Here is a 14655-nt window from a genome sequence, read left to right as displayed (position 1 = left end):
TCGCTCATCGCTCTCTTCTTTTCGCCAAATCATACTGTCCTGTTGACTTCCCGCAAAGTAATGTACAGTCCGTCGATAGAATAACCTCACCATTATTCCTCCAGCAATCCTCCATACCGCAGCCAACCCCGCATCCGCAGTATCAGCATCGGCCTCGTGTATGTCAACAGCACACAACTACAACACACCCACAACAACCACATACTAACCATATCACCAGTTCCTCCTCGCATCAAACCTCCAGAAACGAAAAAAGATGTCTCAGTCTCACGCCACAACAACCTTTCAGTTCCCACCAACCTACTCCTTCCCCCCGTTCTTCACCCCGCAACCCAACAGCACAACCCGCCTCTCCCAACTCCAGAAATGGTCCTCGCTCATCCAATCCTGGTGCCGCCACCATCGCACCTACCGCCTCTCACTGATTGAAGCGATTGACAGCCCGCTCTTCCACAATGCTTCGCTGCGGAAAAGGTTGGGTCTGAGTGAGGCCAGGGCCGTGTTGGACTGGATGGCCAAGCCCGAAGAGGAAGGGGGTGGTGGGAAGCGGGCGGAATGGATCGACGGGGGGAGTAAGTCGGTGGCCTGGATTTGGTGGAGGAGGCCAGAGGAGTGGGCGGGAATCGTGGCGGATTGGGTGGGTACTTCCTTTCCCTGCTTGTTGGCTAGCTTGCTGATGGTTGGTCTAGGTGGAAGCGACAGGGCAGAAGAATGTTGTCCTGACGGTGTACGAGCTGCTGGAGGGAGAGGCTACGATGTCGCAAGGTCTGGTTATGACTTTTGTCCTTCTCGTGAGTCGTCGCTGACATCTTCTAGAATGGCATGGTATGGATGCAGACGTGATGCTCAAGTCTCTGAACGTTCTTGTAAAACGCGGCAAGGCCCAGGTGTTCGGCAGCGAAGGCCAGGAAGGTGTCAAGTTTTTCTGAACTGAACTCGCTTTGAAACGCTAAAGCCAAACTTTCGAGCTGCATGACTATTTGCACGGAGCTGCTAAGCGCAGCATCAAATCTGTCCGCAAAAAAAGAAATCCCAATATACCTAAAGACCCAGACATTGATCCATCATAACCATGTACAAGGTAAGTACCCGAGAAAACACCGGCTTGGCTATGCAGCAACCCTAACACCGAAACCAGGCGAACGCGCTGTCTAGTGGTCGCCCTGGTCAACCATATCTTCCCTCAGCTCGTATCCCTCAGCTGCATGCAGCTCCTGGGACATGGCAATGTCCAGAAGCCAGTCAACGCGCACAATTCGTGGTGTCTTGCTCATGCTCTGTGCCAACTGTGAAAATCGTGGCCAGAGCTTCTGATGTTCGGGCGATACACTGCTAAGAAGGTAAACCTCTTTGCGACTGAGGTCACTCTCAGATGAGCTATCATCTTCGCTCTCTTCCCGCTGCGAGTGGTAGGAGACCCTTCCGCGGAAAAGGGTGCAGGTCCCTCCATTGACATCTACTATGGACTTGAACGCTTCAAATCCTCCACGGATGGACTCCACACAGTAGATTTGATAGCCCTGCAGGAGCTTGTTCTTGTTCTTCTTTGCCTTGGTCCTCGCTTTTTCAAGAGAGAAGCCAAACCTCTTTTCGGCGGCTTTGTCCACCAAGCGGAAGTCGTCAGGGTTCAGAAGCTCATTCTTCTTGAGGCACTCTGTGATGAAATCAATGTTCACAATCGCAGGACCGTATGCCAGCGCATTGACGAATTTGGGAGTTCGCAGTATAGACGGGGCGGCGAGATGTGTACATCTTCGTGCATCTTGCACAACCATGATCCCAAGGTCGCGAAGTTGGCGCTGATGATCATTAACTCTTTGCCAAATATGTGCGGGTGCATATAGTTAAAATATGAATTGGCAACATACCTTGTCTGCATCCTCTTTCTTCAAATTGCCCACCCACTTCTGATATCCAGTAATAAGGAGATGCATGGCAATAGGAGGTTTCGACTTCTTCTGTCTCTTCGCCTCCGTCGCATCATTGTCTTCGTCGCTTTCTTCTGGTGGTTCCACTGATCTGCGTTTCTTAGCGTTGTTGAGCATGACTCTGTCCTCGTCGCTCTTTCTTCGCCCGCCATAGATCACACCTCCGACTCGCTTCTTCTCCTTTTCGTACAAGGCGATATCTGGTGCGAGTTCCTGGAGTCGATTGAAAGCTGCTTCCTTTGACTTGCGACTGCTCGTTGAAGATGGTGTGTCGTTTTCTTTGCCCTCCGACTCCAACCGAGCCCGTGCGGGCGTCTGTGGCTTCTTGTTCTCTGAAATTTTACGTGACTTGTCAGCTGCTCGTGGCGTCGCATTCTGAGCATCGACGGCCTTGACTGTAGGTGGCTGCATAGCGCTTGATGTCTTTCCGGCATCAGTATTCTGGTCTTTGGTCTGCATTGCTCGTCGAGGGCTATCTGATGATTGAGTTGTGCCCTCCAAAGAAGAAAAGAAGTGGCTTTCTAGCACAGCTCTGTCCAGGCGTGTCTGACCGACAACCTCGCCTAGATTCGTCCGCTTAGGAAAGTGAGTATAGCGAGGATCAGATACCGGTTGCATCTTCCATTTAGCATAGCTTTCCTCCAACCAGAGGTGATTCACAACGTGCAACCCCCATTCTTTGGCAGCAGCGCATTTCTCACTGTTACCATGGGCGGTCACTAGGTGCGTGTTTTCCTGCTTTAGTGTCTTGGTACACTCTGCGCCTGCCGCTGCGATCAAATTCTCCAGGTAGATTCTCGCTTCGCCGACATAATTGGACAGACTGATTTTGAGCCCTTCGAACCCGGGTATTCCTACGCGCGAGATGGGGTAGTGTAACATCCGTCGTAGCGGCGAGGTCCATGCATTGTAGGTGATCATATGGTAGAGCCATGATAGGTTTCCAACGTCTTTATTTAACCTTGACGCCAAGCGATAACCGAATCCAGATCTGTAACGGCAGATGTAGATATCTGCTTCCGAAACGTCCGATGTCACACGGCCGCCAGCGTCCCTGATTACCTCGACAATCGTGTTAGTTAAATGAATGCCGATCCCAAGATCTGCCGAAAGCATGATCTTTTTCCCTTGGAAAACATCGAGTTTTGGCCGTGGGTGAGCAGCGACGATTGACGCTGGTAGGTTGGTCGGCTCAGGCGTCGAGGCGCCAATGATATCGCGACTCTCCGATGATCGAATTGGCGCGTCTGTACCCACGCGGAGGATTTCAGGATCTGGAAGAGTATATGGGCGCTCGTCGATTCTCCTTCCTAGCTTGAGGCAGTCATCGAACCTTTTAATTGAGGTCAATCAGAATACAATGAAAATAGTAGGGTCAACACGGTCATACCAGTGCGGAAGCACAATCTTGATGTTCAGCTTCCTAGAAGTGACTATTCGCGCCTTATCGGAATCCACTGTCAGATCAACCAAGTGAGTGACCATACCCGACACCCTGGGACTGTAGAGACCGCCTTTGGCCAAAACGCCGCCAATAATCGCATCCTTATCGCCTTCTGGAATATCACCGCACATAACGACAACGTCGTTCAGGAATAGCCTGGGATCCGGGTTGTATTGTCGCGGGTTGGCCAACTTTTTCTTCGCTAGAGACGCCTGCAACCATTGCGGTTTGACGACGGGAATGAGAGCATCATTAGCAGCATCGAATGCAGGAAAATCCACAGTATTTGATATCAAATGCGTGAATCCTTCTGTAAGGGGCGGGAAGTCTGCTGGCGGCTCGTAGATTACGGTCTCCCCGCCATGCGCCTCGAATGTTGACGCGAGCTGGTTTGAGTAGTCAGTCGGACGTAAGTCGTACAGTCAACGGGTACCAAGAAGACATAGGCGTACCTGATGAGCCGTATCAGGACTGAGGTCTTTGGAGCAAATTATACAGACTTTGCATTGGTCGAAGAGCTGAAACTCTTCGTCGCGGCCCGCCATGGCGGAAATGGAAACAGCAGTCTGTAGAAAATGTCGGCTTTTTCTGAGACTCTTGTTTATTTATTGATCCTCCTGACAAATAACTAATACCAGTATCATGACGATGAAGTAGGTAAAGCGTACATGGGCGCAGCACCTAGACGTTGTCCTTGCGATTGAGAATCTGCAAATGATGCCTGAGGGATGCGACGCGCCGACGCGAGGCATCACGACGCCATGTCACGTGATCCTGTGATGAATGTGATCTGTCGTTTTCCTCACAAGGCAACACGAGGATTAGTGATATTAAGCATAGTTTGACTGTTTTATTATTATTATTATTGGTTGCATTGCAATGCTACCACATCATTGATGCAGTGTTCGATTCGAGCCTAGTATTCGAGAGTGCATTCTGCGCTAGACTCCAACGCCTGAGCTGAATTGATGGAGACAGCGGTTTTAATTACACAATTACCAGCTATCCAGATGATTTATGAGATCTTCCAAATAATTTGTTGAATAACCACCGGATATGGTAACAAGGGACTTCATTACTACCGCCAATCTGGCCCGATCACCAACTAAACCCACTCGCCCCGGCAGTTGGGCTGATCCGTCTTGTCACTTTTCTGTCCCCATCGGCCTTCAGCTTCCTCGGCTCATCCCCCAAACCCCGGCAACTAGTACTGCATGGCTCCAAGAATGATCATAATAGTGGGGTCCCCGGTTTATCGATATGACGGGATTAATAGCTATTATTGAAATCCAGCAATCTCTCTCTGCCCTTTCTCCTTTACAATATCACATTCTTTGTGGGTGATTGATTCAAAATGTCTTCGTCGTCGTCATCAATCTCAGGGCCTTTCCGCATCGTGGAACATGTGGTAGAATGCCAACATATCAGAGAGTATCCCGGAGCCACTGCGAACGAACAAGAAGACGTACTGCATCTGGCAGTAAAACAATACATTCCACTCGATAACCCTGAGCCCCAGCCTGGCGATGTGACCATACTCGCCGCTCACGCCAATGGCTTCCCAAAGGTATATCTGGATACTCTACGGATCACATGCGAGCGCATACTGAGTTCATAACCAGGAGCTGTATGAACCACTCTGGGAGGAGATATATGCGCGCTCCAAAGCCAATGGGTTCCGCATTAGAAGTATCTGGATGGCAGATGTGGCGCACCAAGGACAAAGCAGCGTGCTCAATGAGGATCTTCTAGGAAATGATCGTGCGTTGATTGTTATCGGGCCAACCTCTCGAACGTGATAAACTGACTAGACCACGTCAACAGCTAGCTGGTTTGATCACCCCAGAGATCTACTTCATCTCGTCAATGTCAAGCGCAAGGAAATGCCCCGTCCAATCGTCGGAATCGGCCACAGCATGGGCGGCGCTCACCTGTGAGTCTACCTGACCCAACCCTTGGAAAGCTCATGCAAGTGACTCTAACGCTATCGCAGTGCGCAGCTATGCCTAATGCACCCCCGACTCATCCACACCCTGGTGCTACTAGACCCAGTCATCCAACGCCAAACCACCCAACTCGAGCCGCGACCCCTGTTCAAAGACCAGCTCGTCATCGCCAAAACCACCCAACTCTCCACCTACCGCCGAGACAAGTGGCCGTCCCGCAAAGCCGCCGCAGAAGCCTTCAAGAAGAACCCCTTCTACCAAACCTGGGACCCCCGCGTCCTCGACCGCTGGATCAGATACGGCCTCCGAGACCTCCCTACCGCCATCCACCCGCTAGAGGAGACCACAATCTCCCAAGGCAGTGACCGGCCAGTCACTCTCACAACGACTCTCCACCAGGAGGTCTTCACCTTTTCGCGGCCCAACTACGACGGGCCACCGGGCAAAAACGTCCCGATTAACCGGGTAACGCATCCCGATCTGAACCCCAAGCACGTTGGCTCGTTTCCTTTCTATCGGCCGGAGCCGTCCCGTATCTTCGGTCAGCTTGAGCACCTCCGTCCGAGCGTGTTGTATATCTTCGCCGGCAAGTCGGAGATGTGTCTTCCCGACATGATGGCCGATAAGATGAAGAACACAGGCACGGGGCTTGGTGGCAGTGGCGGTGCGGCCGAGGGACGTGTGCGCGACGTTTATCTCGAAAAATATGGTCATTTGCTCGCCCAAGAGGCGCCCACTGAGTGCGGTGAGGCGGCGAGCCGATGGCTCGGCAAAGAATTGGAGCGATGGAGGGCGGAGGAGCAAGCCTTCCGAGAGCAGTGGAGCAAGAAGTCAAAGGTCGAGAAAGTGACTATCGATTCACGGTGGAAAGAGCATGTACCAGCGCCCGTGAGGCCTAAGAAGGATTCTGAGGCCAAGTTGTAAGAGGCTCAGATTTTCCTATTTTACCATGCAGCGAGAAGAGTGCTCGTATAATAGACAAATACACAAAGAATCATCTACGCGACGTGAATGCTACGTAGACAAAATTTGGTTCGAAATCTGTCAAGCGACTTTCCTGTTTTTTTATATACTTCATTTCTCGTCTATAAGACAACCCTGAGGGATCTATAAGCAAGTTCAGTCTTAATGACCAACGTAGACCGTTAAAGGAACTCGAGCAAGTCCGGAGCGCCTGGCTCCACGTGTCGCAGATAATGGGGCAGGCTCGAGTCAAAAGGGCATTTGGAATAGTTAAATCAGAGTGACTTCTTGGCCGGTCGACTTCCGGAGTCAGTACTGACGCGGACAATTTCCGGGAAGTTCCAGAAATGAGGCCACCACAGCTCATATTCCTCTTGCCGTTTGTTCATGCAATGGCGCAGCCAGATACCCCATACGATATATAGGTAAGCTCCAATACCAGTCATAACATGCCTGCAAGAGACATTAGCAAAAAGCCGAGTACTGGATTAATAAACTAAACGTACCACCAACCATGGCCCTCAAGGAAAATACCCCAAGGAAGGCCGACTACCCGACGCCATCTGCGGAGCGTAGGGCAAAAGCGGTTATCCAGATTCCAAATAAGGAATCCCCCCAGAAACATTGTTAGTCCATAGGCAACCATGAACCACATTGTTTTGAGAATCCTCAAGTCCCTGACATTCTCGTAATGCTGTTGTTCCTTGGAAGACACGGGGAGACCTTTCTTTTGACGAGCCAGCCGATCCTCCTCAGTCGAGTGCCGCAAAGATGGGCGAAGTGTCACTTCCATGGTGTACATACTTCTCAACACGACAACAATCGTCAAGATCGCATACGCATTTTGATGGAACACGGGGTTCTGGAGGTAATGGTAGTAAAGAGTGATAAAGACGGCCAAACTCGTCAATGCGATGGCGAGAACAATACGGAAGCCGAGCGGCCTTGAGTAAGAAAATGAGGCATAGCACATCAAGCAGGTCGTGTAGATCATCGAGAGCTCATCAACTAGTTGCATCGGATCTAGTAGGCAGTCAGTAATATCCGAACGTATCCTTTCATAGTGACTGGACTTGCATTTGAGAGTCGAGTGGAATAGGAAACTTCCAGTCCCAACTATGAGATATCCGTAGAAAGCCACCTGGAAGATCGTATCATGTCCATATCGCCGACAGCTCCGGATGCCCTTGAATCCAAGCCACATGAACAAGAGATTTGTCAGACTATTGACGATTTCGGCAGAGTAGATGGTCACATAGTAGTCCTATACTCATAACACGTGAGCAACAAGACAGGATCCCAGCGGAAGTTATACACACCTCTTCACACCAGTTCAATGTCGATGTGACGGGGCTCCAATATCCGGCCTTGGAAGGCGAATATGGAATGGACGTTGGGAAAGACCACTGAGACATAGTGGCTCTCCGCGGCGGGTATAGGACAGCCTCTTTTAACTGCGCCAAGTAAAAAGGTTAGGATATGGATGGCATCGCAGAGAGGAGGGGAAAGAAGAGATGTAAGAAGAAGTCAAAGAGGCACCTTAGTCATGTACACTGTCTAGGTAGACAGATACTATTCCCTGGTCAGGTTACACTTCACCTACCTAGGTATGCAAGGAACCTACTGGTTACGCTTCCACACAAGCCTGTGACGTCGATTTATTACACAAACCAGCGGGACCCATTAGTGTAAACTCCGATTTGCAGTGTGCCGATTGGACAGACAGAAGCTCCGCAGGCTGCCGAAGCCCCGGCGGAAGGCGTATCGTCATGGGATTACCGCTCTGAAAGGTAAGTACCTACCTTACTGGAGCCACCTGCCTTAGGTATCCGCATTTGATAGGGTATTTTACCTAACTATGGATGCTGTTTTCAGATTACCCATGCATTCCTAACCTGCATGGAACGCTTGCAGAGAGTTATCGCAAATGAATACAACAATTTCAATATATCACTTCGTCTATGGAGTATTTTTCTCAGAAGACATGGATGGATATAATGTAGCGCTCTAGAGGTTGTATCTAGCTGGGTACATCAGGCAGCTCTGTATCATCGTATGATACGCCGTATGGTTATGTAAAGGACGGTAAGGTAAATCCAAATGTGGCTGGTGCTTGGTCATCTGCAGCCAATCACATCGCAACTGGCCGGAAACCTGATGACTTCACCGATAGTCGTGCATCTGAGGAAAATGTTGGAGACCCTCTGCGCGGAGAAAAGCCACAGTCAAATCTTATTGATCTCACTTGCATAACTAGGAAGTGACTCAGATTTGTCCCAGACCTTTCATCGCACTTCATTGGCACTGGATTTCTCTTAAGATGTGGTCACTGCATATTCTGTAAATCGACCGCTGAGCGGTCTCCAATTTCTTGTTCATATACGGTGCTGGAGCGCCGTTGCTTACACGAATGAGCTCAAGCCTATATCGTCAACCTTGATAGAAGATAGTGAGCTCCCGGGGTAGACCTGTGGAACTCCTGCAAGGGACATGTCGAACAATGCTACATACGCAGTGACACCGGTGAAAACAACCTCCACATGTACGAACGTTGTGACTATCTCTTCTTTGAACAAGACTGCCAAACCCAAGGTCTCAGCTCTGTGACAAGATTGCTAATGCTCTATTTCTGGTTCAGCATCCAAAACCACATTCCATTTCGTCGCTGGTCTCTGCTCCGGCTTAACCTCCTCCATCCTTCTACAACCCGCAGATCTCCTCAAGACCCGCGTACAACAGTCTCAGAAAACCGCTTCTCTCCTACCTACTATCAAGACGATTCTCTCCTCTCCTAATCCCATCCGCGGTCTATGGCGTGGTACACTTCCTTCAGCCCTTCGAACGGGCTTTGGCTCAGCTCTATATTTCACCAGTCTGAATGCCTTACGCCAAGGCTTAGCGCAGACGGAGGCTTCCATGGCCGTCGCCGCATCAAGCGATGATGGAAAATCTCGTACTTCGTCGTCTGCGCTACCCAAGTTGTCTAACTGGGGCAACCTAGCCACCGGCGCCGTTGCACGGACAGCTGCGGGTTTCGTGATGATGCCGGTCACCGTGCTCAAGGTACGCTATGAATCCGATTATTATGCGTATCGCAGTCTCTACAGTGCGGGGCGCGATATCGTCCGTACAGAGGGCGTACGGGGCCTATTTTCAGGATTCGGGGCGACTGCCGCGCGGGATGCCCCGTATGCAGGACTCTATGTTCTTTTCTACGAGCAATTGAAACGACGTCTAGCCTCGGTTGCAAGCTCAGAGCAGTCAGAGCAGCCACACAAATCGGCTTCGTCTTCATCCATCAACTTTGTGTCTGGTGGATTGGCCGCTGGCCTGGCCACGGCGATCACCAACCCTTTCGATGCCGTCAAGACCCGTCTGCAGCTCATGCCTGGCAAGTACGGGAACATGATACGTGCTGTCCGGTTGATGATCCGCGAGGATGGCATCCGAAGTCTCTTTGGCGGTTTGGGGCTTCGCATTACGAGAAAGGCACTCAGCTCAGCACTTGCCTGGACTGTCTATGAAGAACTGATTCTGCGGGCTGAGGCTCACTGGGCTGAAAAGGACAAGATCAACTTATGATGATAATATTATGACCTTGCCATACTATATTTTTCCATCTTTGAGACTTCTCGGTGCTCGTGCAGCGGTTTACAGGCAATTACGGGAGAACAGAACATAGCGTCTCATCCTGATATTGAGCTTCTTGTATCATATATATAACGATGAATATCCCATCTCAACCAAAGAAAGACACAAACTCAAAACCGAGTACAACTTGACTGCTAATAACGTATCATAGATCATCAGACATCACCAAAAAGGACACCGTCTTCAGCAAAAGCCCATGAGAGTTGAGGTTGAGCATTCAATGCGATAAGGCCCGAGGCAAAGACAGTCTGGTATCATTCCAATATACCACCCAAAAACATCAATAGGCTCATTATGTGAAAATCCATGCCCGCCGGTTGGGGCTCTTCTTGCGCACAAGGAACATCTTGTCCTTCTTGCGATCATTGACTTTGAGCTCGGTTAGGGTGCTTGAGGTCTCAGTGATGACCTTGCCTTCGCGTAGCCGCCGTGTGTGGGCAAAGAGCTCTTCCTGGAGATCTTCAGAGATCCATTGCTTGATGATAATGTAGTTGCCGTCGAGCTATGGGGAAAGGAATGTCAGTATGCCCCCCTCTTTGATTGGTAGGTATACAGATGACTTACCTCATCGAAATCCCACGGCAGGCGATAAGCAATCAGTGTCTCTGGGAGGATATACTTGCGGTGGACCTGCAATCGATGGTGTCAGATCTCAGGCAATAGCTTGGGCCCGCTGAATCCAGATCACTTACCTTGATCCACGTAGTTTTGTGGTGATCAATCTCTTTCTCCTTCTCTTTTTCCTTTTCCTTTTCCTTTTCTTTTTCCTTCTCTTTTTTCTCTTCCTTGTCTTTCTTCTTCTCCTCTTCCTTGGGTGGATTCTTCTTTTTGTTGATGATGTCCTCAATCTCTGCCTCGGTATAACCAAACTCCATCTTTAGTCGAGTCCTGAACTCGCGGTCTTTTCTCTCCTTCTCCTCCCGCTCAGCAATGCGCCTCCGCTCCTCGGCGATCTTGTATTCCTCGATAGCAGCCTGCTTCATGGCCGCCTCCTTCTTGTCACGTTCCATCTGCTCGAGCAGCTGTCTTGCTTGCTCATCACGGAGTTGCTTCTTGAGACGCTCGCGCTCTTCCTCTTCCTCCATCTTGCGCTGAAGCTCCTTAAGTTTCTCCTCACGCAGCTTGGCCCGGACTTCTTCCTGCTCCGCAGCCTGACGCTCCGCCTCTTCGAATTTTCGTAGCTTGAAGCGGAACTCGGCCTGCCGCTGTTCCTCTTCCATGCGCTTCTTCTTCTCGAACCGCTCAAGTCTTCTTAGACGTTCACTGATCTCATCTTCGTACCAGTCCTCTTCTTCTTTAATAAGTTGAGTCTGGTTGTTCTCATTTTCACCGCGCCGGCGAGCAAGCTCCCGCTCTAGACGTTCGATCTCCATCTGATGCTTCACGAGCTCGAGGTCCTGGCGTACATCGTTCTTCTCGAGCATCCGTTGGTCAATCACCAACTCAAAATCACGTTGGTGACGAGGAGAAGGCTCGCGAGACACGCTGGTGCTAGCACGAGGTCGACGGTGCTTTCGGAGAACAGTTTCATCCTCCGACTCGATATCGACAATGGTTGTGTCCTCCTGGCGCTGCTTGCGGTTCTTGTTGGCACTCCTGTTGGTGCTTTTGTTGCGGGAGTCGTTTTTAATATCAACAATGACTGCGGGAGGAGGGGGAGGGGGCTGAACTTCACGGCGGCGCCGACCGCCCGTTGAAGCGGAGCGATGGATACGGACGTCTTCATGCAAGACAGGGCTGAGATAGGTCGTGCTGCTGAATTCAGGATCATAGCGATGACGAGAAATCGAACGTCTTCTGACGGAGTGCCTGTGGCGGGGAATGTCCATGGAGACGTCCGACTCCGAGTAGTCTGACTCTGACTCGGTGACTAAACGCGCATGACGAGGCATCTCGATCAGCGTTTGCGTCAGTCTAGAGATTTAATTATATATGTGATCGTATTGTGCGGTCGAGGCTGACAAGGCTGAATCACGTCGGGTATCGAAGCGGGGTGGCGCAGGAATCTATATATGAGGGGCGGCGGCAGTTGTATAGAGTTGCAGGGACTTGAGAGGAAGGATAGGTCGATAAGAGAAGAAAAGAAGAGATGAAAGGCAAGGGCGGAAATAGGACTGGCCCTAGAAAATAGAGAAGAGTAACCAGCCACAGCGTTTCGTAAAAGCGGGAACGGCCAGCGCTACGAAGACCAGACGAGGTTGAATGGATGATGACATTCAGCTGAAGTGGGGGAGGAAGCAGGTTTAAGTATCGCAGGAGACCTGAGAGATCATCCCGTCACAAACGGTCGCAGCAGCCTAACTATGGAGTACTAGTGATTCTTCTTATCTATTTCCTTTTTGCCTGACACTGTGGATTTGAGAATGGAAGACAGCTCCAAAATATTGACTCTCCTAGAAATCTATCTAGTGCGCATGCACCGTCCTTCGAGTTGCACATTGTCATTGTAGGTGAAACGGCAACTGGCGGCTATAGAAACAATCGACCAGAACGATCTAGATGGGGTTAACCTCGACTGGATGTCAATCTTACATTTTCACTGCTTTAGGCGCCTAATCACTTCTAGTGCAAATCCCCAGATCTGTATCCTTGTTCCTGATCCAAGGAAACTAATCGGTTGATCCCGCTGTGACCCAAGAGTTATTCCCAGAGGCAACGTTCTACTTAATTTTGTCAGGACTTACCTCAGCTGCAATCTGTGTATCCACACATCTGACACTAGGGCGTGACATCCCTCGTGATGAGGATGAGTACACTGTAATTCGGTGCTGTTGCTGCCCAATTGCACATGACGCCACCCACGCCATACTCAAGGTTGCTAATACTAGATTCATGTGGGCCTGTGGCGGATGAGGTTCTATCTCCCTTCTCGGCCTTACTTTAAAGTGCCAGAAATATGAGACTATGCGTAGATATGATTAAGCTCCACTCTCGGAGCTGCCTTTTTTGCCCGACAGCTCCTTGGGATATCGATGGCTAGTTTATCGGCTTTGCAGTTGATTGATCAGGGTTCACTTTGGCCACAGTTGATGCCCTGCAATGGGCAGAAGTATGATTATGTGAAGAATACTTCATATATGGTTTTTGGTATCAGACCCAGTCATCTTTAGATATGGTTCTGACCCACACTATCCCTAGTTGTATCGGTACCCTGATAAGGAGTGGCCTGCCTTCGTTTAACCCAACCCAATCGGACCCGCCGGACATACTTCACACTCCTGGGCATCCTTCACGAGTAGTTGTACACTCTCCCAAATAGCGATCATACGGTAGCTTGTTCAGGGCATCAGGAGGGTTCTCAGCACTTGCGTCTGCTCAAAAGCCCCGGTGACCTGACAGATCGAAGCATTTTGCAGATCAAGTAGAGCATTTTGCTCTCCCCCATGCTTGGCGATGCCTTCAACTCATCCCAGGCTTTCCCAAATATATGATTGAGGCAGTTGTTACCTGCCAGCTTGCCGTGCATGTGTGATATTGTGTTCGACTTCTAATCATGCTCGTCCACCGGACTTCAGAATCTGCTCCAGATTTTCACGACTGTTCTTGTGCGTCATCTCGAGATAATTCAATTTCTTCTCCAGACCCTCGATGTCTGTTTTCAGCTCAGTCCTCTCGTCCGCTAACCGCTTGTCAACGGTGTTCATCGGAACTGCCACGAACCTACAGCCAAAGATGAACTGTCAGCCTTGTCTCGACGTCCTTACTCTCTAGGGTAGCTGATAGCCACGCAGAACCTGTACTCACATTTTCCCAACACCCTCGTAGACCGTTGTGTCTTTGGATAGCGATCCGATTTCTTTCGATGTCAATTCGAGGAGGCGGATATTCTTCTGCTTTGCCGTGATCTGTGCCTTGGTGACGCCAATCTGCTGCTGCGAGCTGATCGCCCGAGCTTCAATCTCTTGTAGCAACTATAAAACCAGTATTAGGAGGCGAAACTGTGGAGACATACGCCCGTGGCAACTCGTACCTTCTGGAGAGCTTCGTTGGGGATAGACATGTCGAGGGCAGATATAGGACGAGGAGGGGTAGTTGATGAGGGGAAAGGTTCGCGTCCTTTGGATTGATTACTTGTAACGATTTGAGTGTGGCGGCAGTGAGTACTAAAGATTTGAACTATGAAGTTTCCTCAGGAATTTGTGTTTGTCCCAACTATCCGCGGATCCTCGATGCAGTTAGCTGGAGTTGAACGATACCAATGTACAAGAGTTGTACGGTTGTACCCCCCCCCCACCATGAACCATACTTGGCCTGAGCTCCTCCGATGGCTGGGCGGTAGGGGAAATTACCGGATACGGCTATCTAGGGCATAGGGTTTGGGCTCATGAGAGGTACAGATCTATAGTATCTCTCGAGGAACTTATTTTTATTTTGCAATAGTTAGTTAAGATGGGCTCTGAAGATATGCAAGTCTTGTGCCTACTCGCTATCGGTTTGTGATCTTGTGGATCAATTAGGGGTTGAGATTATCCATGTTGTAGTCAGGATTTATATACTTCAATGACTATAAATCCACCGCAGAGGAGTCAATGGAAAGAGTGATTGCAGGGAAGCAAGAAGATCAAGCTTGACTTAGAGCATATTCTGTCAGAAATTTGAACCCTGGGCTGGTCATGATACATAAATTAGGTATAGCAGCAGATGACCAGACAGCCAGAAGTTTGTGCCTAAAGGACAACGACGAGACCAAACAGGGTCAAATATGTATGCTTTACAACCGAGT

General features: G+C 50.0%; 7 protein-coding genes across 7 annotated transcripts; 3 read left to right on the top strand and 4 right to left on the bottom strand.

Annotated features, from left to right (window-relative positions):
- Positions 1–256: 256 nt before the first annotated feature.
- Positions 257–929, top strand: Aud_007129 (ESCRT-II subunit protein VPS25; the record flags this gene model as incomplete). Its single annotated transcript, XM_043292022.1, has 3 exons — positions 257–637; positions 690–765; positions 817–929. 3 exons carry the CDS (start codon positions 257–259, stop codon positions 927–929), a joined length of 570 nt encoding a protein of 189 aa, XP_043147957.1.
- A 222-nt stretch (positions 930–1151) lies between these two features.
- Aud_007128 (uncharacterized protein) lies at positions 1152–3917 on the bottom strand (the record flags this gene model as incomplete). Its single annotated transcript, XM_043292021.1, has 4 exons — positions 1152–1799; positions 1869–3261; positions 3319–3758; positions 3825–3917. The coding sequence occupies 4 exons, from the start codon at positions 3915–3917 to the stop codon at positions 1152–1154; spliced, it is 2574 nt and encodes an 857-aa protein (XP_043147956.1).
- Positions 3918–4726: 809 nt separating this feature from the next.
- On the top strand, positions 4727–6242 carry Aud_007127 (putative toxin biosynthesis protein; the record flags this gene model as incomplete). The annotated part of the gene is made up of 4 exons (XM_043292020.1): positions 4727–4939; positions 4995–5133; positions 5197–5305; positions 5366–6242. 4 exons carry the CDS (start codon positions 4727–4729, stop codon positions 6240–6242), a joined length of 1338 nt encoding a protein of 445 aa, XP_043147955.1.
- A 314-nt stretch (positions 6243–6556) lies between these two features.
- Aud_007126 (ceramidase) lies at positions 6557–7696 on the bottom strand (the record flags this gene model as incomplete). Its single annotated transcript, XM_043292019.1, has 4 exons — positions 6557–6734; positions 6788–7304; positions 7359–7545; positions 7601–7696. 4 exons carry the CDS (start codon positions 7694–7696, stop codon positions 6557–6559), a joined length of 978 nt encoding a protein of 325 aa, XP_043147954.1.
- Positions 7697–8771: 1075 nt separating this feature from the next.
- Aud_007125 (putative mitochondrial carrier protein) lies at positions 8772–9863 on the top strand (the record flags this gene model as incomplete). The annotated part of the gene is made up of 2 exons (XM_043292018.1): positions 8772–8823; positions 8920–9863. 2 exons carry the CDS (start codon positions 8772–8774, stop codon positions 9861–9863), a joined length of 996 nt encoding a protein of 331 aa, XP_043147953.1.
- A 361-nt stretch (positions 9864–10224) lies between these two features.
- On the bottom strand, positions 10225–11824 carry Aud_007124 (uncharacterized protein; the record flags this gene model as incomplete). The annotated part of the gene is made up of 3 exons (XM_043292017.1): positions 10225–10434; positions 10497–10562; positions 10625–11824. The coding sequence occupies 3 exons, from the start codon at positions 11822–11824 to the stop codon at positions 10225–10227; spliced, it is 1476 nt and encodes a 491-aa protein (XP_043147952.1).
- A 1599-nt stretch (positions 11825–13423) lies between these two features.
- Aud_007123 (putative prefoldin subunit 1) lies at positions 13424–13932 on the bottom strand (the record flags this gene model as incomplete). The annotated part of the gene is made up of 3 exons (XM_043292016.1): positions 13424–13592; positions 13677–13843; positions 13903–13932. The coding sequence occupies 3 exons, from the start codon at positions 13930–13932 to the stop codon at positions 13424–13426; spliced, it is 366 nt and encodes a 121-aa protein (XP_043147951.1).
- Between the last annotated feature and the right edge of the window lie 723 nt (positions 13933–14655).

Source organism: Aspergillus udagawae, assembly GCF_001078395.1.
Source record: "Aspergillus udagawae IFM 46973 DNA, scaffold_5, whole genome shotgun sequence".
NCBI lineage: Eukaryota > Fungi > Ascomycota > Eurotiomycetes > Eurotiales > Aspergillaceae > Aspergillus > Aspergillus udagawae.
The sequence above is the reverse complement of the archived record's forward strand: the minus strand, read 5'-3'. Positions and strand labels throughout refer to the sequence as shown.